The sequence below is a fragment of the Tyto alba genome, unplaced genomic scaffold (assembly GCF_018691265.1).
Source record: "Tyto alba isolate M040663 unplaced genomic scaffold, T.alba_DEE_v4.0 Super-Scaffold_44, whole genome shotgun sequence".
NCBI classification, from domain to species: Eukaryota; Metazoa; Chordata; class Aves; order Strigiformes; family Tytonidae; genus Tyto; species Tyto alba.
This window is the reverse complement of record NW_024881320.1, coordinates 16,591,928-16,615,487: the sequence shown is the minus strand read 5'-3', so window position 1 is coordinate 16,615,487 and position 23,560 is coordinate 16,591,928. Positions and strand designations below refer to the sequence as shown.

The 23,560-nt window shown below is 64.6% G+C and overlaps 1 protein-coding gene across 2 annotated transcripts; it reads right to left on the bottom strand.

Annotated features, from left to right (window-relative positions):
• Positions 1-981: 981 nt before the first annotated feature.
• On the bottom strand, positions 982-23,004 carry SCARF2 (scavenger receptor class F member 2). Of its 2 annotated transcripts, XM_042805119.1 has the most exons (12): positions 22,631-22,686; positions 16,526-16,584; positions 15,401-15,443; positions 14,668-14,769; positions 13,826-14,345; positions 13,504-13,722; positions 12,989-13,117; positions 10,365-10,468; positions 9,427-9,544; positions 7,804-7,925; positions 3,425-3,577; positions 982-3,034 (listed from the first exon to the last, which is right to left on the bottom strand). In XM_042805119.1, exons 5-12 carry the CDS (start codon positions 14,305-14,307, stop codon positions 1,830-1,832), a joined length of 2,532 nt encoding a protein of 843 aa, XP_042661053.1. In that variant the 5' UTR covers positions 14,308-14,345; positions 14,668-14,769; positions 15,401-15,443; positions 16,526-16,584; positions 22,631-22,686; the 3' UTR covers positions 982-1,829. The 2 variants fall into 2 exon arrangements, with proteins under 2 accessions (XP_042661053.1, XP_042661054.1); XM_042805120.1 differs by lacking the exon at positions 15,401-15,443 and having other exon boundaries at positions 22,631-23,004.
• Positions 23,005-23,560: the final 556 nt, after the last annotated feature.

Below are 23,560 nucleotides of genomic sequence, written 5' to 3'. Positions count from 1 at the left end.
CATTCTGGAGCCCTGCCCCGCCCCGTGTGCCACGCTGGGCTGGCTGCAGTCCTGGTTCCGGGTGGTCTCATCCCACCCCGGCGTCCACCATCACCTCTGAGATTGTCCCACGGTGGCCTTTGGGTCCGGTGATCTTCTCCTGGGCCGCTGACCGCCACCGCGGGCAGACTCAGGATGGCTCGATGGTGGGCACCGCTGCTCCCGGCTCCCATGGCTCCAGAGAGCCCCAGTTTAATTTCTCACGGCAGGGAGGGTCCCCCGGAGCCTGTGGCTCTGGCTCCTCCGGGGCGAGCCAGGCAGGGCGGTGGGGGCTGCAGCCCCGTGAGCTGGGGGGAACCTCCGGGTGAGGCTGAAGGAGCCTGGCAGGGGCAGAACCGCTGCCCTGAAGGACCCAGCACCTTCAGCCCCCTGGGGCAGGGGGCTTTGCTGCAGCACCACGGCCACCCCGCCGCAGACCCGGGCAGCGAGTGGGGACCCCGAATGCTGCCAGGGCTGGCAGCCCCTTGGCAGGGGGGTTAGAAAGCTGAGGTCAGAGCCCTTCACCCCGTTGCCAGCCCCTTGTGCTTCCCCACGTTTGTGTCCCAGCACCCTGAGCACCCAGCCAGGGGTAGACTCTCTTTGCCCAGTGGCCAGAGCTCTCCTGAGCTCCAGGCTATGCCGGAGAGGGTCTGAAAACAAGACCCGTCTCCCCTCAGGGCTCTTGCCGGGCTGGGGGAGGATGCTGGATACTGGGGGATGAGGGGCTCCTCATCTTGCCCCCAGGGCTGGTCTCTGCTGCCAAGCAAGCAGGTAGCAGCAGCCACAGTGGGGATCTGCCTCTCCACCCTGCCTGCCTGCCCATCACCCTGTACCTGCTGCAAGGTCACCCATCTCCCCACTGCATCCCGCTCAGCACCGGGCCGAGCACCCGAGCAAGACCAGGCGATGCCCGGCCCATTGCCTGCCCAGGGGAGCCTGGGCCACGGAGAGACGGCACCCAGCTACAGAAGAAATACATTTTTATTAGGAAAGCACTCTGCAGAGGTGCCAGGCTCTGTCGTACCAAACTAATCCCTCCAACTCCGCTGGATGGAACGCGGGAGCCCGAAAGCTGTCCAGCTCCACCCATAAATAGTGCTTTTCCGCTGGCCAGAAGCAACCCCAGGGGCAGAGGGGAGGGTGGCATCGGTCGAAACCAGCTCGACCCCACACCGGGCACGGCACGGCTGCGGCGGGACTGGCAATGGAGAGCCGAGCCTGGAACCCAGGGCGCTGGGGCACGGGGTTTGCTGCCAGCGATGGATGTGGGGCACGTCCCCGGCGATGCCCTGGGTGCCAAGCAGCAGCACCCTCCCTCCCCCGTGCACCGCGAGCCCGGCAGACCGGAGTGGGGCGTGGGAAGCGAGTGGCTCCGTTACTGCAGAATATACCGTGGGTACGTCTAGTACAACAAGCGCTGCTTATGCGATCGATAATACTGCTACAAAAAAATTGGGGGGGGGGGGGGGGGGGGGGGGGGGCGGGGGGAGCGAATATGCCACACACGGACCCCCCCCGGGGTTGGCGGCCGGGCCGGCTCCCTGCGGTCCTGCCCTGCACGGGGAGGGCAAGCTGCCAGACCCGGGCAGGGAGCAGGCAGCAGGGCACGGATGGGGAGGAGCAGGTCCTGGGGCAGGGGAGACTAAAGGAAAAAGGGGGATGAGAGAGATGGAGGGGGCAGAAATGGAGGCTCAAGGCTCTTCCAGTGCCCCCTGCCCAGTTCCAGGCTTCCACGTCCGCTGGCCGTACCGGCAAACGTCCTTCCTCCCGGCGCGCGGCCGGCCGGTGCGGGGCCGGTGCCTGGCTCCCGGTCACTGCACCGCCTGAGCGGGCACGGCGGCTGCTCGGGGTGGCTCCAGGCTGGCTTCTCGGCTCTTCTTCCTGGGAGGCTTTTTAATGGGGGTTTTCTTGGCTGCTTGCTCACTGGGGAGAGCCTGGTCCTGGCTGCTGCCGGTGCTTGGCTTCTCCACCCGCTTGGGCTCCCCGGCTGCTGGCTCGGCCACCCCAGGGATCAGTTTTTGCAGGTGGGGAGAGGTGGGCAGCAAGGGCTTGCTGGTCTTCTGGCCGCCGGCGGCCGCCGAGCGCTTGGCTTTCTGCGGAGGGGTGGGCTTCTCCCGTTGGGCGCCCACCCCGTTGGCCCGGGTGCCTCCGTCGCCCTTGTTGAGGCTCTGAGTCTTTTCCTTCAGCTGGGCAGCCAGCTCGGAGGCCAGCTGGGGATGGAGGGGCTCGGAGCGGGGTTTGCTGGCGCCGGGGCTGCGAGGAGCATCCCTGTTGTCCCCGACCCGTCGCTCTGGCTGGAGGGCGCCCATCTTTCGGAAGGCATTCTGCACCGCCCCGTTGACGCTCTCTGTTGGCTCCGAGCCGGCTTTGCTCCTCTGCTTGGGCTTGGAGGGTGACTGCGGCTCCCCGGCGAGGCTGGCTTTGCCCTCAGGGACGCCGGGCTCCTTCAGCTGCTTCTGTGCTTTCTCCTTGCCCCGCGTGCCGCCCTTCTCCTCTGCTCTGCCCTGCATGCCAGCTGACGTCTCGCTCGGGCTCCTCTTCCTCTTGGCCAAGCCCTGGCCTTGCTCAGGGCTGCCGGACCGGGTGGCTGCTCGCTCCGGGGACCGGCTGGGTGCCGGCAGTGAGTTGGACTGGCTGGAGTTGTACCTGCCGTGGATCCAGGAGACTTTGGGCTTCGTGGCTGGGTCTGGGGGACGAGGCTTGGTCCTTTCCGGGGACGGCGGCTTCCCGGGGCCGCGGGGCTCCGCAGTGGCATCCTCCTCCTCCTTGGACTGCTTGGAGAGACGGGCAACCCGGGCGTAGAGCGCGGCGCCGGCCGAGCCCGAGCCGCAGGAGGAGCGCTCGCTGTCCGAGGACTTGAGCAGGGGCGTTTCGCTGCTGTCAGCTGGGAAGGCTCTGACGGAGCCCGTCTCCTTCAGGAAGGTGTATTCACCCGCTTCCTCCCCGCCGGCTGGGGCCACCAGCTTGTCCCCGGGGCTGGCGGGTGTCCCCCTGTCCCTGCTGTCGCCCACGCTCTCTGTGGGAAGAGAGCACGGGGATGTCAGGCAGAGGTATGCCCGGGGAGGGGAAGGGCCGAGATGCTCCTGCAGCACGGTGCCACAGCGTCCCACCCAGTGTCCCCCAACAGCCCGGTGCGTCCCCAGGTCCCCCCATTCCCTCCTCCCAGTCAGGGATCCCAGTACAAGAGGGCTCTTAAAACAACCCCAGAGCATCGAACGCCAGAGGAGGGACCTCTGAAACTGAGTGGGAGGCAACATTAGCACCGGCATCCCTTCCTGGGGCACGAGGAGCCAGGGTGACACAGTCCCCACCGCCCAAGGGTGACACCTCTCCACCAAGCAGGAATTGGTCGCCGGTGAGAGCCCCGAAGTCCCCTGGGGAAGCACCACCCTGTCCCCCAGCTCACCTTCGTGGGGGACACAGTACACCGGCCCCTCATCCGTGGTGTCGAAGGAGGAGAAGGAGCCGCGGGATGACCAGGATGGGGAAGGCTGCTCCACCACGGAGGGCGGCTCGATGAAGCTGCAGTTCAGGGTGTTCTCCAGGTCGTGGTGGGCCACTGCAAGGGCAAGGAACTGCTGTCAGCGCCCGTCCTGCCGGACCCCCCTGCCAGCCTGGAGGGTGGGATGCCACACAGCTCCCCCCTGCCCAACTTTGCAGGTGGGTGTCGAGGACTGGGACAGCACCCCAGGCATGGGGACACCTCTCGCCACGCATCCCCACCACGTCCCCCAGAAGCCATCAACCGGCAGTGGCGGTGACCAGCAACCCCCATGCTTGGGGACGAGTGGCTGTGGGCAGCAGAGCCCGTGCCAGCCTTACACCTCCCATCTATATCCCCCCACTCCTCAGCAGGTATCCAGCTCCTCAAATCAAGGCTGCATGCGGCGGAGGGATGAGCCACCCAAATCCCTGGGTCCCACGAGGACCCAGTGAACATCCCGGTGGTCACCCAGGAGCTGCACAACCCGGCACAGTCACCCCGCAAAGAAAGTCCCAGTGCTGTGATCGTCCCCTTCCTGGGGAAAGAAATGAGCTGCTGGCTTTAATCACTCTAATTTCCACTTCTGTTTGCATTTCAGTTCTGCTTCTGCAAATGGAGGTAGGAGGATGGTAAAAGGATGCCTGTGGCAGGGGGACATGCATCACTGTTTTTTCCCAATTCTGCCACTTTTCAATCCCTTTACCAGCTTCTCCTATCCTGAAGCAGAGGAGCAGCATCCCCTCTCACTCCAGTGCTGTCCCCTCTGCTGCGGGGGCCACCCGCAGAGCAGCCAAGCGGAAGAGAAAAACCACCAGAGAGGAAAAATATGGTGTTAAAAATATTTTTGGTTTCAATGGTTAAAAAAAAAAAAAAAAAAAAAGGCAAAAAGCTGAGCAGTGACAGCTGCCTGCACCAGGAAGGACTAGTTTTTCTGTTTGATCATTTTTGAGGCTTTTTGCTGCGTAAGTTCATGTCCCAACCTACCCCACAGGGCTTCCCCAGGTGCCCGCAGCTTCAGCATCGTCCTCAGGGTACCTGCAGCACCACAGCAGCACCCAGCTGGCTGGAGGGGACTGACCCTCCCAGAGAGCTGGGCAGCACCAGATGCTCTTGTCCCCATCCCCTGCCTGCTGGCTTTTGTCCCCTGGGATGGTGGCAAGCTGCCTCCAAGGCCAGGCAGAGCTCTGCTTTGCGGCAAGGGCTCAAAAACCCAGCGCACAGGCAGGCTCCCCCTGTGCAGCAGCTGTACATTGATATTTCCAGGTATTTGTAACCTCTGCCCGCACATCCCAACCATCTCAGTCACGCTGCGCTTTCCTGCTTGACTGATTCTTGCACCATGTCCCTGTTTCACAATAAAATAAGTGTTATTGGGATGCCCACCAGAACATTTATTCTTTATTAGGGAATCTGGCTTCAGAGACACAAAGTCATGAAAATGACAGCAGCGATGTATGCTCGCCCCTGTGTAGTTTGGCTTCTTGGAGGGAAAAAAAAAAAAAAGGCAAAAAAAAAAAAGCAGTGATATTTAAAGCACAAACGGCCTGGAGAGGGGGAAGTGGCAGTTTCAACATGGTTTTCCTTGTAATAAAAACCAAAAAGGGAAAATTAAAAGCAGCCGGCTGGAAGCAGATGAAGGGAGATGTTTCCTGAGAGGGGGCGTGACGAGTGGCTGAGACTCATGGCCACGAGGCGTCTCTGGGACTCGAATGAGACCCAGGATACAGCCAAAGGATAAAAAGAGGATGTGCAGCGCACCCAGAGCGGGCTCGGGGGCTCCTGCACGTTCATCTGGTATTTACCTCTCCTGGCTGATATAACATGGGCTGATGGGGCTGGAAGAAATGTGGATGCTTCCTGCAGCTCCCCTCCTGCCACTGCTCCCCGAAATCTCCTGGGGCCACAGCATCAGGGGGCAAGCCCGGCTCAGCTTGCTCGGCGGCTGATCGGTCTCAAGGCCGGGACGAGGCAGCGAGGAGCCACAGAAGGGCCGTGGGAAGGTGGCCCCGGAGCCCTCCTGGCTGCCCCCTCCCACTCATCTCAACCCCCCCACGGTTGGCATCACCCTCGGGGCTGGTTGAGCTTCGCTGCTTGGAGAGGAGATGTGGCAGCGGGGTGCAGGAGCGGGCACCACGCAGTGCAGGGCTCTGGTCACCCCCAGAATCCACGGAGCAACACGCAACCGAGACCCCACACTGGTACCTCTGACATCCTGAGAGGCAAAACCCCGTGAAACTCGTGCCCACAGGGATGCCCAAACCCTGGCACTGCGGCCACTGGTGTCAGGCCAGGATGTGGCCGGGTGGGCTGATAGCTCGGGTGGAATCCCCAGGGAGATGCTGTGGTTCTGAAGCTGGTGCCAGGGCTGGGGAGCAGCTTTTGAGGGGAGCACCTGAGGCTCCAGGCACCTGATGAGCTTCACCGGGACTCCAAGACCCGCTGTCCCTCTTGGGAAGGTTCTACCACATGTGGGCTTGTGCTCGCCAGTGGTGACCTTGACTGTGTTCGAGCCCAGAGGGGAAAACCCACTTGGTGCCAGCAAATGCACGGCCACAGCAGCGGCTCTGCAAGGATGCGAGCAGATCCAGAGTGAGAATCTACCGGGCGTCCTCGGCTTCGGCCAGCACCACCTCCACCGTGACCTCCCCCCAGGGTCCTGAGCGCCTCCAGCACTGACCTGGCACTCGGGATGGGGCATTTCAGCGTCCCCTGGTCCCTCCTGCTGGGGCAGGACTGATGCGGGGAACAGACGGCCTCCGTCACCACGCGCTGGCCCCTGTGGCTTCCAGGTGGAGCCACGCGCTGATGTGGCACCACAGTCGCTGGGTATCACGGGGGGGGGGGGGGGGGGCTCGCTGCCGCAGGCACCCCAGCAGATCTCCCGCGCCCCGGGGGGTGCTCGGGCCCAGCGGGTGCTGGACCATGCCTCGGAGGGACTGGGAGCTGCCGAAACCCCACACCGGCTCCACCGCGCAGGGTAACCCGCTGAGCGACGAGGCAAGCCCTGACCAAAGCCTTTCCCTCCAGTGAAATAACAACCTTCAGACTCGCAGTCAGGCTCTGCGAACAGCCCCGGCCCTGCCAACACCCGAGACCATCCCGAGCATCCCTCCGGCACCGGTGGCCGCATCCTCAGCCCTGTTGACGCACAGCAGCTGGGTGGGTGCCAGCTGCCTCCAGACCGGCACGGGAGCCCCCCTGAGCACCCCCCCCCACCCCCTCCCCGGCCCTCGCCACACACAGGCACCCTCTGTCCTCCCCGAGGCCTCCCCGGCCCCTTCCACAAACACGGCCTCTGTTAGCCTCTGTTATCCTTGCAGCAGGAATGTTTCCCCAGCCCCGGCGCGCCCTGCTCCGGGGCAGGGCTTTGCCGTGCCCCACGCAGCGAGGAGTTGTCCCCGTGGCTTTGATGCTGGAGCTCGGGCACAGCACGTCGGGACAGGGGTCGCACGTCGGGACAGGGGTCGCCTCTGTGTCCCACCCGGGATGGGGGATTTGGCCTCGTGCTGAGCCGCTGTGTGCCGGGATGAGGCTGCTGGGGGCTTCCCACCAGCACCGCATGGCTGGGGAGGTGCTGGGCTTGGGGAGGGGGGGGGGGGGCATGGGGCTGAGCCCCATGTCAGTGCAGGGTGGGGAACGCTGCCTTCACCCCCAGGTTTATTCAACGGGGTCCTCTCCGAGGCAGCACGTCCCCAGCTCCTCACACCGGGAGGGTTCGGAGTGTGTGGGGGGGACAGTGTCCCCCAGCTGCCTGGCTGCAGGGGGTCCCCAACAGCCCTTACAGCTCCAGATCAGGGGGTGTGATCACCCCCTGCAAGCCCAGTTTGTGCCCAGGCAGTGTGGGGTGCTCACCCAAAGTCTCTGCACCTCCGTCCTCAACTGCTGCACGCAGCAGTGGGGTGGGCTCTGGCCCCAGCTTGGATGCTCTGGCTCCAGGCAAAGCTGAAGCAGGGTTAGGTCAGAACCATAAGGCGTTTTGTTGCCATGACAGGGACCATTCCTCTACCTGGGGAACCTAAAAACCTCACAAAACAGCTCATTACAGCTCCAGGCACCAGGTACCCCCCCTCGGCAAAGCGAAACCATGTGCTTTATGATCCTGAAGCTGCAGACTGAGAAAGGGCTGAGCCTCTACAAGCCAGGCAGCTCACACCAAGCTCTGCGACAGTCCTGGGGACTCTGCTGTGCTCAGTGCCCTGGGGCCGGGGCTGGAATGGGTGCTGCGCCAGTCCCCTGCCCCGCCAGGAGTAAAGGCCCCGGGGTTTGGATCTCTGCCCCCTCCCCAAACCCCAGCACCTTACCCACGACCTTGGGTAACTTCTGGCGGCGCAGGGGGATGCGCGGGAGCTTCATGCCGATCCGACTGAAACGCCCGCACAAGCGTCTCGGTGGCTTCTTGGCTGCTGCTGGGTCCTGGCTGGAGCTGCAAGAGAAGGCGACGGCCCCATCAGAGAGGGACCGGCACACACCTCGCGGTGGGGACAGCCGGGAGCTCAGGGATGCTGCGAACGCAGAGGAGTTTCGGGAAAGATAATGGGGCTGATCAAAGGAGGGGGTGCCCAGGGCACAGGGGGTAGGGTCCCACCAGAGCTTCTGCCAGCCCTGGGCACCGGCTCACACCGTGCCAGGACACAGAGCAGTGCCAGGGGAGGGTGGCAAGGCCAAGTCTGGCCATGGCTGTTGGCAGCCCAGCCCCAAAACACCCACAACGCCCTGCCAAGGCCCTGAATTTAAAAAAAAAAAAAAAATCATCTCAACCCCAAAACAAACACGTGGCTTGTCTTTATTTGCTCTCTGGTTTTGAAACCTCCCGGGGATGAGGTTTCAAGGAATTATCTGCAGCCGCAGGAGCAAGTGGCTTTGCGTGTTGATGCAAGGCCACCTGCGACGCGCCCACGGCTGCCACGGTCCCTGGGGATGCTCCAGCCAGGGCCGGCTGCCGGGGTGGCACTGCGGGTGACAGAGCCGTCTGGGGACACTGCGGACATCCAGGCACCCCAGGAGAGAGGAAAGTACTTGGAGCCATTTCCCCTCTCCCTGCGCGCTACTTCACCATGCGGGGCTGCATTTGTGCTTTTGTCTGCGGGGATAATTACACGCAGCCCCCAGGCTCTCCAAGCCACAATGTGCCGGGCTGGGATCGAGCTGGCAGGGCTGCAAGGGGAGGCTTCTGGAAAATTCCCGTGCAGCAGCCGGCAGCAGGAGGGGGAGGCTTTCCTCTGCAGCTGAGGAGCTCCCACAACCTGCTCACCCCTTGCTGAGCAGCACAAGCCTTCTCCCCCTGCAATGGTCCCCGTCCCCACCCCGGTGCTGCCGAAATGCTGCTGGCATCCCAACCTCCCTGCAGGAACTCACCCTCCCTGCCCTGAATGTCCCCGTGCAGGACAGCCAGCAGTGCTGCAGGCCATCACCCCTCCAGATTGCACCCCATGGCCCAGGGGTTTGTTCTGAGGGTCTCGGCCATGTCTTGATGCCCTTGCTGTCTTTTAGGGTTCTCTTTGCAATCAGCTCCAGGCCCAGATAGTAGAGAGGACCTGGTAGGTCTCTATGAAGCGATGGCCCATGAGAAGGAAACGAAGTCATGGAGAGGGGGAAGGGGTCCCCAGGCAGGGCTCACGCTGAGCCCCTCCACCAGCCCCTCAGCCCCCAGCTGAGTGCTGCCCTGAGGATGCAACGGGACCTGCTCAGGTCCTGGGGACTTGCAGGGCACACCGTGCAGGGCACACCGTGCCGGGCAGGTAGTGCTGCTCTGTCTCAGTTTCCCCACAGCACCACTGTCCCAGCACGGTCCCTGATTTCCCCCCACCAGTCCCAGTCCTGCACTGGTCACTGACATACCCAGCTGTCCTTAGACCCGCAGCTCCCCTCTCCGCTCAGGCTTCGTGGCAGAGCCTGCCAAGAGCCAGCCCGGCCCCGGCACTCACCCGCGGGCTTCGTCCTTCTTGCGGCAGACGCAGCAGCAGCAGAGCAGGGAGAGCAGGAGGATGAGCAGCAGCGCCAGGAGGGCTCCGGCCCCAATCACCCCCATCCGCTGGTTGGCCTCTGCAAGACCAAACGGGCAGGTCAGCCCCAGTGACGGCCCCGCGGCACCCCGACCTGCACCCAGCACCCCGACCTGCACCCAGCACCCCGACCCGCGCCCAGCACCCTGACCCGTGCCCAACACCCCAACCCGCACCCGGCACCCCAACCCGCACCCTGCACCCTGACCCACACCCTGCACCCTGACCCACACCCTGCACCCCGACCCGTACCCGGCATCCTGACCTGCATCCAGCACCCCGACCCACACCTGGCACCCCGACCCGTGCCCAGCACCCTGAGCCGTGCCCAACACCCCAACCCGCACCCGGCACCCCAACCTGCACCCGGCACCCCAACCCGCACCCTGCACCCCGACCCGCACCCGGCATCCTGACCTGCACCCGGCACCCCAACCCACACCTGGCACCCCGACCTGCACCCAGCACCCTGACCCATGCCCAACACCACGACCTGCACCTGGCACCCTGACTCGCACCCCAGCCCGCACCCGGCACCCCAACCCGCACCCTGCACCCCGACCCACACCCTGCACCCCGACCTGCACCCGGCACCCCAACCCACACCTGGCACCCCGACCTGCACGTGGCACCCCGACCTGCACCCAGCACCCTGACCCATGCCCAACACCCCGACCTGCACCTGGCACCCCGACTCGCACCCCGACCCACACCCTGCACCCTAACCCATGCCCTGCACCCCGACCCACACCCGGCACCCCGACCCGCACCCAGCACCCCGACCCGCACCCGGCACCCCGACCCACACCCGGCACCCCGACCCACACCCGGCACCCCGACCCACGCCTGCCGGCGCTCACCCATGTGGCAGGCGCCCGTCAGCGGGTCGCAGGCGCCGTCGTGGCAGCTGCAGGCTTCGGCGCAGTTGGCTCCATAGCGGCCGGGCGGGCAAGTCAGGTTACAGCTGGAGGGAAGGGGCCGAGTGAGAGCCCTCGCCACCCCGGCTGCTGCCTCCTCCCAAACCCTCGGTGCTCTGGGGAAAAGCGGGGGGGGGGCACTTCTCCAGGCTGCTCTGACACATCTGGGGCACCCCCTAATCCTCAGGGAGCAATGAGCCCATCTCCCACCGCGCAGGAGAGTTGGCCCAGCTGGAGCTCAGGTGCTCTCACTGCTCCCCGCGAAGGGCTTTGCAATTAGGTACAGCCATTACAAAAGGTCGTTAACCCAGCAGTCGCATTGACACACCAGTGTCACACGCAGGATTTCCAGCTCAGCTCGGCAGTGACGTGGCCGTGGAAGCCCCGGCCCCCCCCCACGCTGAGCCAGGCAGAGCCACGGCATCCACGAGCTGGGAAAGCGCCCAGATTGATTTTATTTTTACTTTTTTGGCCTCCAGGAAGAAAAAACAACTGAACGGCCCCGAAGCATCTGCTCCATCAGGGCGGACCCCCCCCTCCCAGTTTGGCTAAGCCCAGCATCAAATCCCCACTGCCAGGAAAACGACCTCCCTGGCAGCGTCACCGAAGCAACGGGGACACCCATGAGCAGGCACCGACCCGCGAGCATCAAGGGCTCGAGCACAGAAAACACGCGCCAGGCACACACCAAAGCAAGAGGGGCTCTCGGTGTCGGTGTCACCAACCCGCCCCCCCACCCCGCTGGTGAGACAGGCACCCTGGGGCAGGACCCGGATGGATTTGGGGGAAGCTGGCGGCGCTGCTGGGCACCAAACCCTCCACAGCTGCTCACCGGCAGGAGCATTCTGGCCGGAGCGGCTGCAGCTGTAAGAAGCCAGCGGGCCCCAGCCCAAACCCGCTCCCTGGGGAACACAGCTGCCCCCAGCCCTCGGCGCCGTGCCCAGAGGCAGCTCAGCCCATTTCATGCTCTGCCGACTTGCAAAGTGCCGCCCTGGCCGAGCCTCGTGCCCTCCAGGCGCCGTGTGCCCGCCGGGACGGGCGCTGAGCCCCCGCGGCCGCTCCGAGCAGCTGCGCCGGGGCAGCAAACGCGCCAGGATGGGAGCTGGGATAGTTCCCTGGCAACCCAAACCTCCTCACCTCCCTATTTAGACCCACGTTTCTGCCCCAGGCTGAGACTTCGGGAGAACTGAGGGGAGCGGTTTTTTTTTTTTTTTCCAAGAGGGTCCCGGCACCTCTGGGAACGATGAGATAAACCGCTTTGTGCGCACCACAAATATTTTAGCAGCCTTTCCTTTAGCATCATCCCGATGTCAAGTTAAGAGGATATCCCTGCACCGTCAGGACATGGCTTCTGCCTTCCTTCTAGAAATCACCCCCTTTTTAGCAAAATCAAACGCTGCTGACAAAACCCCTTGTTGGCACACAGTCACAGGGATCCACCTGAGCACCAAGAAGGTCCCCAAGCGTGCACCCACATGGCACAGCTCAGCCGGCGGTTACGGCTCCGGGATGCTGCTGGGGCTGGGCCTGCACCCCAAGCACCCCCAGTCCCCACATTCCTGATGCTGTGCCGGGGTCTCACAACAGTTTAATTCACGCGCTGCCTTCCAGCACTGTGCTGAATGTGCCACGGCACACCCCGGGTGAGCACCAGGACCCACTTACCTCTGCCTTTGCTACCAAAGGTGGCAGCGATGCCCAGGCCGGGCATCCTGAGCTGGTGCCGGTGCCCAGCCGGCTCTCCTGGCAGCACAAGTGGTTGGTTTAGACCCCAAAACCCCACCCGAGATGCAAATGCTCCCTGTTTATACACTCTGAGCAAAAATCCGGCACGGGCAGGATGCCAGCTCCAAACCCCTGTTGCTGCCATCGCCCTTGCAGTTAATCGCTGGGAAAATCTGGGCAACATCCATCAGGAACTGGGGGTGCATGCCCCAGCCGGGTGGGAGATGCTTTCCTCGCCTTTTCAAACAGCATTTCAGTCCCACACTGGAAAAATCCACCAGGGGATGTGACCAGGACATCGATGTCCCTTGTGCCTTTTCCTTGGGCAGGGGGAAAAGGAGAGGACTGGGGAGCTCTTCCTGGGGATGAAGAAGACCCTGGCTAAAGCTACAGCTTGCAGCAGGAGCACCCCGCAGATGCCATGCCCGTGAGCCTATTTGTTATTCTGGGATGTGGTTTTCTCTCTCTTTTCAGATAGAAATTCCACCCTAGACTTAAAAAAAAAAAAAAAAAAAAAAAAAAAAAAAAATCCCAAAAACACAAAAAAAAACCCAACAAAACCAACAAACCACTGTTTTGTCGACGGCATTTGTTTTTGCCAAACAGGCATTTCCTAAAGCAAAATCCCTCTCTTGCAGTGTCAACTTGCTGCTAACGGCTCCGTCAGCATGTCCCCTTTCCCCTCCGCTCCCCAAAACCATCCGAATTATTGCCCGCGAGCGCTTCCACCGCAGGAAACCTCTTGGCCGGGAACCGCGTAGGACCCACGGGGGCAGGAGGTGCCCCAGCATCGCCCGTGCCCTGGGCTGCACCCCGCAGCGTGCCTGCCGTGCCTCACTTACTAGGTGCCGTGGGAGCCGGGGCGGCAGAGGCAGCGGCCGGTCTCGAAGTGGCACTGCCCGTTGACGCAGTCGCTGCAGACGAAGGCGCAGTTCTCCCCGTACGTCCCGTTCCGGCACTTGGTTTCACACCTGGGGAGGGACGAGGGCAGATGGCTGGAGCACCCACTGGGGACCTCCAGCATCCCCCCCCCCCCCGGCCCTCCTGCCCGCGGGCAGGGAGACGGGGCCGTGTGTTGTCAGCCCTGTTTGGGTGCTGTGAAGCCCCAGAATCAATCCTGGGCACGAGAGCCTGCGGGAAAGCACCCCAGCTTGAGAGCTGAGCCCCACCCTGAGCATCCAACGTTGCCCAGGGGCATGGGGCGGGGGTCTCGCAGGGTCCCTCTGGTCCCACGGCAGCGCCAGCAGGCTCAGCCCATCCCTCCCCTCCTGGGCGCAGAAGCCCACAGCCCCAGCAGGGAGGTTGGACAGCCCCCCCCGGGTGACTCTGGGTGACTGACTGGGTGAGCTGCACTCACCGGTCTCCGATCCAGCCCGGGTTGCAATGGGAGCACTTGCCGTTGATGTGGTTGCAGGTGTGGCCGTCCTTGCAGGGGGGACAGAGCTTCTCGCAGCCCTCTCCGTAGAAGCCGGGCGAGCAGGGCTGGTCGCACTTGGTGCCGTTCCAGCCCGCCTCACAGGTCAGGCAGCGCCCGTCCGCCACGGTGCACGGCTGCAGGCTCTTGCACTGCCCGCACCTGCAAGGGCCGAGGGGGAGCCGCTCAGCCGGCGCAGCATCCCCCCAACCTCCCGCCGAGCCCCCCGGTGCCAGAGCAGGCCCAAGGGGGTCCGGCCACTCACCGCCTCCTGCAGCCTTGGCCGTAGAAGCCAGCCGGGCACGGCTCGCGGCAATACTTCCCCCGGTAGCCCGGCTCGCAGGTGCAGGTCCCGTCCACCTGGTTGCACTTGCCCTTGTAGCACTGGCAGTAACGGTCACAGCGGGGCCCGAACGTCCGCTCCCGGCACTGGCAGCGCCCCGTGAACTGCTCACAGGGCGAGTTGTTGCAGGAGCACTGGTTGTTGCAACCACGGCCCCACCAGCCGGGCTGGCACAGGCAGTTGCCCGTCTGCTGGTCGCACTGGGAGTTGTGGCTGCAGTAGCAGGAGCTGGAGCACTGGGGTCCCCACCAGTTGGGCTCGCAGGTGCATTTGCCCGTCTTCTGGTCGCACTTGCCGTGCTTGCAGAGGCAGACGTTCTCGCATTTGGGCCCCCAGCGGTTGGGGTTGCAGGTGCACTGGCCGGTCACGTCCTCGCACTGCCCGTTGGGGTGGCAGCTGCACATCTCCTTGCAGTCGGGACCCCAGAACTGCCGGGGACACTCTGCAGGCAGAGCCATCAGCCCTGGCGCTGCCCGCGGGTACAACCCCACCACCGGGCGCCAGTGGAGACCCCCAAGTCACAACAGGCCCTTCCGACCACAGTCCCCCCCCCCCACCTCCTCCCAGCGCACTGGATCTCAGAGGAGACCCCTCCCAAAGGGACGGCGCTCTGGGGACAAAGCCGGGGGGGGGGGGGACACGACAGGCAAGGGCAGAGCAAAAGCATCTCCAGCCCCATCCCTGATGCTCTGCTCTGGCAAGTCACCCCAGGGCCACCCCAGTGAACCCCCCCAAGGACCCGCAGGCAGCCTGCCCGTACTCACTGGTGTCGCAGTTGGCACCGAAGTAGCCGTGGCGGCAGCGGCACTCGCTGGGCCTGACGCACACCTCGTTCTCCTTGCAGGTGAAGTTCCCCTCGCACACGGCTGGACGGACGGACAGACGGCAGGCGTGAGCGCGAGTGCCACCGGGCTCGTCCCTGCTCCCCACCCCACCCCCCCCCAGCCCCCCGAGCAGGGGAAGCGGCGCGCGGTGGCACTGTCACCATCCCGGCGAGCAGCCAGGCAGGCTGGGTGAGACCCTCACCAGAAAAACGCCACCAGCCTCCTGCCACCCAGCTCAGCTCCATCCCTGCCACCAGCCCGGCCCCGTCCCAGCCACCGGCTGTGCCCAGCAGCAGCGTCCCTCGCCCAGCTCCGTGTCACCTCAGAGGCAGCGCCGGGGGACAGCAGGGACGCGGGGTGGGGGGGGGGGGTGGGGGGGCTTGCGGGCTGCCACGAGCATGGTCCCCCTGCCCCCCTCCCTGCACTCCTTCGGGACCGCAGCGGCGCCACCGTCACCCCCACCACCGCCTCTGCCGTGCAGGCCACCAGCCCCCAAAGGCCACCAGCCCCTCTCCTGCCGAGGGGACCTTGCGTGGGGGCCCGTGCCCGGCGCGGGACGTGGGACAGGCAGCGCCGTGGTGCAGGCAGGCGCAGGCAGATCCCACACGGCCCTGGACAAGCCTCCTTAGCCACTGGGAGAGGGAGAGCAGACCACCCAGCCCATCCACCTTACCTGGGAGTTCTTAGACCTACGGTGATGGATACTATAGAAACCCCTAAAATAGACAGATTACACAGGTTAGGAGCAGTGAGCCTAGCGGTTAGAGCAGGTTGGGGGGGGGGGGGGCGAGGAGATGGGGACAGCTCACTGGTGGCACCATCCTCCCCCCGCTGTCCTGGCAGACCCTGTGCTTCTCCCTTCCTGCTGGCACGCCCGAGGGACTGCGTCCTGGTCCCGGCGCGCGGGCCCCCAACGCATGCAGCGAGCGGTTACGAGGGCTCATGCACGGTGGGTTAGTGGGTTACGTGGTCTTCGCCGCCGGCTGCAAACTGCTGGTGTGCAGAACTTTTCCAGCAAGGTGAGCCCCCGTGGCCAGCTGAGAGCGTGGGGAGCAGCACGGGAACCCCGAAACAGCCACCTGCGTCGCGGCAGCAGTGCAGGGGCTGAGAGCTACCGGGTCTTCGTGCGGAGCATCCATGCCAGGCTCGCCGGGGACCCCGCTAAGAGCTGTGACGCCTGGTGTGGCCCCAGCTGGGACTGCCTGGCCCGCAGGCTCGGTGGCCCCTGCCAGCCCGCCTGCCCCGGCAGCCTCTCCCCAACGGGGCCACGATGGGCACGTGCCTGGGTTTGGCGGATTCTCCCTCCACCTGCGGCTCTGGCTTGGCTCCCCACGCTGCTGCAGCACCCGCGGGAAATCTCTGGGTCCCATCCCTGCAGCCGCACCTTCCCTATACCCACGCTTCACCCTGGGGGACACCTCGCTGTCCCTTGGGTCCCAGAACAGCACCCCCAAATCCTCAGACCCAAAGCTGGCTGGCACAGAGAGAAACCCCCCCAGCCTTGGAGCGGGGGTGATGCTCCCTGCAGAGGAGCCCACCTGGGGCTGGGGCACCCCGGGGCATCACTTGTGGGGGTAAGGGGTGCCCCAGGGCTGGGCTGTGTGACCAGCACCCCAACACTGGGGATGAGCACCCGTTCCATCCACACGCTGCTGTCTTCCAGCACTGCAGGGAGGCAGGACAACCTCCAGCATCCCTGGGGAGGCTGGCTGCAGGCAGCGGTCCCCAGGACAGGGGGTCAGGGCAGCAGCGGTGAGGCCAGGAGCAGTGTCCAACGAAGCAAAACACCGGTGCTTACCTATTAAACACTCGCTTCCTTGTTGCCTCCATCCTGGGCAGCACATGAGCACCGAGGAGCTGCAGGGGGTAAAAAAAAAAAAAAGCACCACAAATGGTTACGACCCTCAGAAAGTCCCAGTCCTCCCCCAAAACCCAGCAGGAGCACTGATGGTGAGAGGTCCTGCTCCCGGTCAGTTGAACCCTGGCTGGGGGCTGCTGCAACTCTGTGGGGCAAGGAGAGCTGTCGGCTCTTTCTCCACCACGCAGGGAGCACAGATCTGTTGGGGGGGCTCCCATGGGCACCGGCTTGAGGTGCCCCACCAGCCAGCCAAGGTGACGCTGAGAGCGAGGAGGACAGGACCAGTTCCTCCCGTTAATCAGGAGGGGTGAAACAACAAAAGTCATGTTTGCAACTGTTATCGTGAAGAAAAAATTCCAAAGACCCCCAAAAGCTGGGGAAAAAGGGAAGGTTCTAAATGTCCCACAGGAGAACCAATTGCTCTGCCCTGGAGGGTCCAGCAAAGCAGCCTGCTCCCGGGATGGGATGGAACGGTGCCTGCAGCCAGACCCCTGCCTTGGTGCTGGACCTCCTCGCTCAGGAGGGTGCTCTGGGGCGGGGAGGGGGGGGGGGGCAGCAGTGCCCGCGCCTTGAATGTCCCCACGCTGCTCTTCTCTACCTGCCTGCACCCCACTGCTCTCCTCGGTCCGTATACACCCCGCTGCCTGCACACAGCCTCTGTGCCAGGCTCCAGCAGGACTGGGAGCAGACTGGGAAGGATCCCTCCGGTGCCAGCAGCACCTGCAAGCCCCACCATAGGCGCAGGGGGGGTGACCCCCCTTTCCCCCCCCCCCCCCCAACCCTGTCCTGCCAGCACTGGGCAGCGCAGCTCAAGGGACCTGCATTTCCACTCGTCGCTGTCTGGCTGCCACAGAAAGACCAAACATGACCTAAAGCCCCGGTTTGCTGCTCCGTGGCCTGGGGATGGCACCCCAAAGGCAGGCTGGAGCCACCCCGCTGGGATGGCCAGAGCACAGCCAGCTCCCCGGGGGGACGTCCCCCACCAAAGATTGCTGGCAGGTGTCCCTAAGCCCTTGGGTGTCCTGGAGTGCCACCACCCCCAGGGAGCACCATGCACAGGATCACCAGCCAAAGTGGTTTTGGTACAAGCTTGAGCCCGGCCACCACCAGGATGGGGTCTCAGACCCCCTCAGGGGCTCACCCAGAGACGCTCGGCTCCCTGCTGGGATGGGACACACGGGGATTAAGCAGGGACAACTCACCCACACTTGTTCAACAACCCCCCCCCCCCCCCCAAGTGAATGCCCAGGGGTCCACAATGCTGCAACCCAGGCATGGGGAACGTGTTCCCTGTACTCTGACACCGCAGAAACCCCCATGAGGGGGAACCCTGCTCGTCCCCAGTGCGACTGGCTCATCCCTGGGCTGACCCACGCTGCCTGGTCCCCACTGGTGACAGGACTGATGGTGGAGGGTCATAAAAGGTCCAAGCGGACGCTGCAGTCAAGGAAAACTTCACCCGGGCTGGTTCAGCGGCGCAGCCTGGAATGCGTTTTGCTTTTGCCTTTTTTTTTTTTTTTTTTTCCCTTTTCCTCTTTATATGTAACAAATGCAGAAGAGGAGGAGGAGACAGCGAGGAAGTATTCGCCTGAAACCCAGCGCAGTCACAGGACTGCGTCTGGCTGCCAGACCGCCTTGTCCTGGGGCCGGGGAAGAAGCTGCCAGCAGCCCCCCGGCCAAACGCGGGTACCGGGGAGCCCGGGGGCGGCTCCCCCCGGCAGCCCCTCCGCGGGCAGCACCCGCACGGCCCAGCCGGCAGCACCGCGTCCCCCCCGGCTTTGCGTGGCGCACGGTGAAAAATTGGAAAGGAGGCAGAAAAGAACCACAAAAATGATTCAAGGCCTGGAAAAAATGCCTTGCAGCCGGAGCCCAAAATAGCTCCATCTATTCAACCCATCGAAGCAGTTGCAAGCCGCTGTGATGGCAGCCGGCGCGTACCCCCCGTGCAGGGACCCCAGGGCTCGAGTGGGGGGCTCTGCTGCAGCCGAGCATGCACGGGGATGCACAGTGTTAAGGGTAAATGGGGGGTCAACCACCAAACCACCTCCCCGAGGATCGGGTGGGCTGGAGACAAGGTTCTTCTCTGCAGGAGGCTTGAGGCTGCCCTCCCTGAAAAGCCTTGCCAGCCGTGCCGGGATGCTCGGGTGCTGGCGGGGAAGGGGCCGCAGTGCCCTGACCCTCCCACGGCGTGGCCAAAGCACCCGCTGTCCCACCTGGGGTTGCTTTCACGCGTTAGAAATTCAGTGTTTGGTGGTTTTTAGATGAAACCGTGGCAGGTTTGCAAGGGGAAACCCCTCCTCTTGGGCGACCTCCTCCCTCAACCAGCTCAGCCTGGCCACCGAAACGGGCATCACGGGCGATGCGCCAAAAAGCATCACCCCTGATGAAAGCCCTGAGGCTGATGGTGGGGACCTTGGAGCCTCTGAAACACGGTGGCAGGAGGGAAAAACTCGTCCCCTGCCGTGAGCCAGAGGAGGTGAGTGGCACCACGACCACCACCAGCCGGGACACCAGCCCACCCACCGCCTCGCCGGACGCAGGATTTGTGCTTATCTCTTCACTGTCAGCTAATCTCTCCTTCACCATGCCCGCCAATGGCATCCCACACCCCTTCACTCAGCCTCCGCCTCGTTTATCAGCGGCTTTGACAGCAAATAAACTCGCTCCTGTTGCAGGGAGAGGCGGCTGGGATGCAGCTCCGGGTAACGGGTGCTCCCAGGGTAGCACCGGTCCCTGAGCACAGCCAGGTCAGGTTGGTGACGGTCACAGCGGTGACCAGCACCCATTGGGGCGCAGGTCTAAAACAGGTCTCATGGTCTCAGCTCCTCCAAGGCGAGCCTGCTCCGTTTGCCCCGTGACCACTGGAACTGGGATAACTGGGAGATCTGTTTAAAAGCTCGCTCCCGACCCACATGGACATGCCACTGCAGGCATGCACAGCGCAAATGTATTTTCTATTTATTTTTTCTTTTCTTCAAAGCACTACAAACGCTGGGAAAAAGAAGAAAGAAAAGCTGCCTCTGAGATGTGGCCGGGGCTTGGGAGCTTTGCTGGTGTGGGGGGAAGGAGCGGGGATGTGGGCAGAGCTAGAGCCACGAGCTGCAGGGCGAGTGCTCGACGCCAGCGTTGCCCCCGGCACACGGCCACGGCCCGCTCATGCCGAGCATCAGCAGGACCTCCACAAATGCTCCAGGGGTTTCTACAGAGGCAGAATATTTTTCTTGCAGATTAATATCCCACACTGCTCCCTGAAGGACATCCCCTTTACCTACGGCTATGGAGAGGGCTCCTGAGGCGGGAGGGACGGTTCCTCATCCAGACCAGTACAGCTCCCCTAAACAGTGAGGAGCAAGCTCACATCTCCGAAAGCAGGAAAGAGACCTTGGGGCTCGGCTGGGAGCTGCTGCCCGTGGTCCCACGTGAGTCCTCCCCGCTCTCAGCCCGCCGTACAGAGCTCAGAGGAGCCCTGCAGGTGCGTCCCCAAAGCCCAGAGCATTGCTGTCACCTTCCCCGGCCACACAGACATCCCCGGCGCTCCCCACCCCGCTGCTCCTCCCCAGCATCACCCCGGCACTGAGCTCCTCCTTTCCCCGTGTGACCCATCGCTCAGTGCCCCCCACCTCCCCCCGGTGTGACACACAGGGCTCCAGGGACCACCAGGTCCCAGACAGCGGCATCCGCCCCAGCCGATGCCAGCGCAGCTCCCCGACCTGAACCCGCCTTAGGGTGCAGGCAGAGGTAGAATCGTGTACCTAAATGGAAACCCTTCAGGCAGAGAAAAATAAGAAAAATGACTTAAAAAAAGAAAGATTACCAAATGAGAGCATCTGTGAGAGCGAGACAGGGATGAAGCAAGGCCCATGCGTGCAGGGCTCTCATCAGCCTGCGTCCCAAAGGGCAGCTTCGGAGAGAGTCACGCCAACTTATAACTGATTATAAGAGAGCTTCAAATTTAGGAGCAAGCTGCATTTAATGCACAAAACTTGAACACTAAATAGCCCCCAAATATGCCCTTTTCTTCTGCTCTAAACAGTTCCTTGAATTGCTACTCCCTAGCTGGGTCCTGCGAGGTTGAAGGAGGGCCCGAAGCAGAATCCTCCTCTCAAGCCCTCTGAAACTTGCAGCCAGCATCTCCAAGGGATGCCTGGATGTGCTTGGCAGAGACCCCTGGCCACACGGCCAAGAGTCCAACCAGCAGCTTTACCACGCTCGGGTGGGGGATACAGGGACCTCGTCCCCAGGCCACCTCCAGCTCAGCTGCCGCTGGCCCCAGGCATCGGGCAGGACCCGCAGCACCTGCCCTGGGCTCCTGGGGCCACCAAGGTGGGTTTGGGTGGTGACACGCGGGGGGTCCTCCATGCTGAGGTGAGCAGCACAGTAAAGACGGAGGTGGGTGCCAGGTGGGTGGGTGGGGAGGGAAGAAGGGTTTGCAGAAGGGTGAGGGGTGGCAAACGATGCAAACATCACCTCAGCTTCCTGGGGACTGTCCCCTCCCCACCTTGTCTGGCTCCTAGGCTGCCTTCAGGCCCGGCGTGCCGCAGAAGGATGGACACAACCTCCTGCCCATCCCGCGCACCCTGCCCTGCTCACCGGCAAGTGCCTCCTGCACACCCCATGGCGCCCACGGGTGGCACAGGGGGCGAGTCTGAGCCCTGCGGCGCTGGGTGCAGCATCTCCCCCACCTCCATCCGGTGGGGATGGGTGGGTGGGTGGGTGGGGGGGAGTGGGCCCTGCGCAAGGGGGGAGCACCCCAGCACCCCATCCCCAGCACGTGGGGCAGGATGCTGGAAACGGGGTGGCGGGGGGGAGGGAGGGGGGCAAGTCTGCTCGTGTCCCCTCTGCCACCCTGGGCCATGGTGGCAGTTTTGCTGGGAACCAGCTGGGCAGCCGAGGAGGGACCGCTCCCCGCGTCCTCCCCCGCCGAGGAGCAGCGCGGGGCCAGGAGCTGTGGCCGCTCTGGCTCGTGAAATGCCTCCTTAGGAAACTCAGCCTGTAATTTGAGGAGGGGGCACCAGCGCCCTGCGGCCCTGCTGAATGGAGCCATTATGCGGCCCCTTTTGCTCGCAGCACATGTTTTCCTTGTGGACTCGTCTGACCTCACGGGTGAGATGTAAAGGTGCATTTATGGCATGGGCCCCCCATCAAGGGCAGGGTATCCTGCTCTCCCAGCCGGGAGGGAGCGGCTGTGGGCGCTCTCCCCCCCTTTGCTGGGGCCAGCCTGGCCGAGCAGCCTGGCCGGCACCGAGCCCCAGCGCTGCGGAGGAGCTTGGCCGAGGTGATGCTCTGCGAAGCGACGCGTGGTACACAGAGAGCGCTGGGAGCGGGGACAAAGCGGTGCCAGCTCCTGGGGCCCTGCCCCTGGCCAGGCAGGCGGGATGTGAGCCCCAGGGACAACCAGGCAGTGCCAGCACCCACTTTCTGAAGCCAAACCCGAGGGTCCTGTAGCTGCCAACGCCGCCGTCCCAAGCAGCCTGGGGGCAGCTCCACCAAGATACCCAGAGCATCCTGCATCCTGCCAGCCCGGGCTCGGCAGTGGGAATGGCCGCGGGTGGGGGGGGGGGGGGGCGTGGGGGTGCAGGACCGGCCCCCCACAGTGCAACCCGCTCCCCAGAGACACCCAGAACCGGCTCTCCCCGCAACAGAACCGGCCCTGGGGATGCAGCACTAGTTCCCCACAGCACGACTAGATCCCTAAAAGGCACCCAGGGCCAACTCCCCACAGCAGAACCGGCCCCCGGGGGGGTTGAAGACCGGCTCCCTGGACCGCCCCCTCCTCCCTCCGGGCCCCGCTCGGGCTCAGCCGCTCGCCCCTTCCCCGGTGCCCGGTTCCCCCCCGCCTCAGCCCCGCACAAGCCGGACTTTGTTTTGGAAGGCGCCCAGCGCCGCGGCTGCCTCGGGGGAGGGGAGCGGCGAGGCCGTGTCCCGTGTCCCATGTCCCGTCGCCCCCCCCCCCCCCCCCCCCCCACTCTCTCCACGCCGCCCCGGGGCTCGGGGGGGTCCCGTCCCGTCCCGTCCCGCCACACCTGCCCGCCCCACCGCTCCTACCCGCCGGCCCTGCAGACGTTCCTGCCGCGGGGGCTCAGCTCCTGCGCGGCTCCGGGGCTCAGCAGCAGCGGCAGCAGCAGCGGCAGCAGCGCGGAGGCTCCGGCTCCGGCTCGGGCGCGGCGGGGCGGCCGCAACCCCCGGGCCGCCATCACCGGCGGAGCGGCGGGGCCCGGTTTGACCCGGCCCATCCCATGCGGGGGCCGGGCGCTACCCGCCTCTCCCCCCCCCCCCCCAAAACACACCTTCCAACCCCCCCCCCCCCCCCTCCGCCCCGGCTCCGCCGTGCCCGGTGCCCGCCCTGCCCCGGCCCGCTGCTCGGCGGGCGGAAGCCGCAGTGCGAGCGCTCCGCCGCCGCCTCCCCCGCGCCCCTCTCGGCAGCGGCGGGAGGGGCCCCGCCGCCAGCCAGGAAATTCCGCATTGGTTCCTCTGACGGCGGGCCAGGCTCCGGGGGCCGCCGCCCCGACGGCCCCGGCGGGGGGGGGGGGGGGTCTACCGGGTGGGCAACCCCCCCGGGACCGGCGGAGGAGGAACGCGGCGCCGGCTTCCAGCGCAGCCCGAGGGTCCAGTAGCTCCCAGGTGCTCGGGAGTCCTGGGAGCCCGGTGGCTGCGGGGTTTGGATGGCCCCGGTGTCCCGCAGCCACCGGGGTTGGGCTGTCACGGTGGTTTGGCAGCTCCAGGTCCCCGGGAGTCCCTGGGTGTCCGGCAGCCCCGGCGTCTGGCTGTCCGGGGGATCCGGCAGCTCCGGGGGATCAACAGCCCGGGGTGCCCAAGAGCCCTGGGGTCGGGCTGTCTCAGGGGTCCAGCAGCCCCAGGGTCTGTTTGTCCCGGCGTTCCGGCAGCCCCAGGTGTGCAACAGGACTGGGATGTGGCTGTCCTACGGGGTCGGGGCGCCCCAGATGTGTGGCAGGCTCAGGGTCCAGCTGGCCTGGT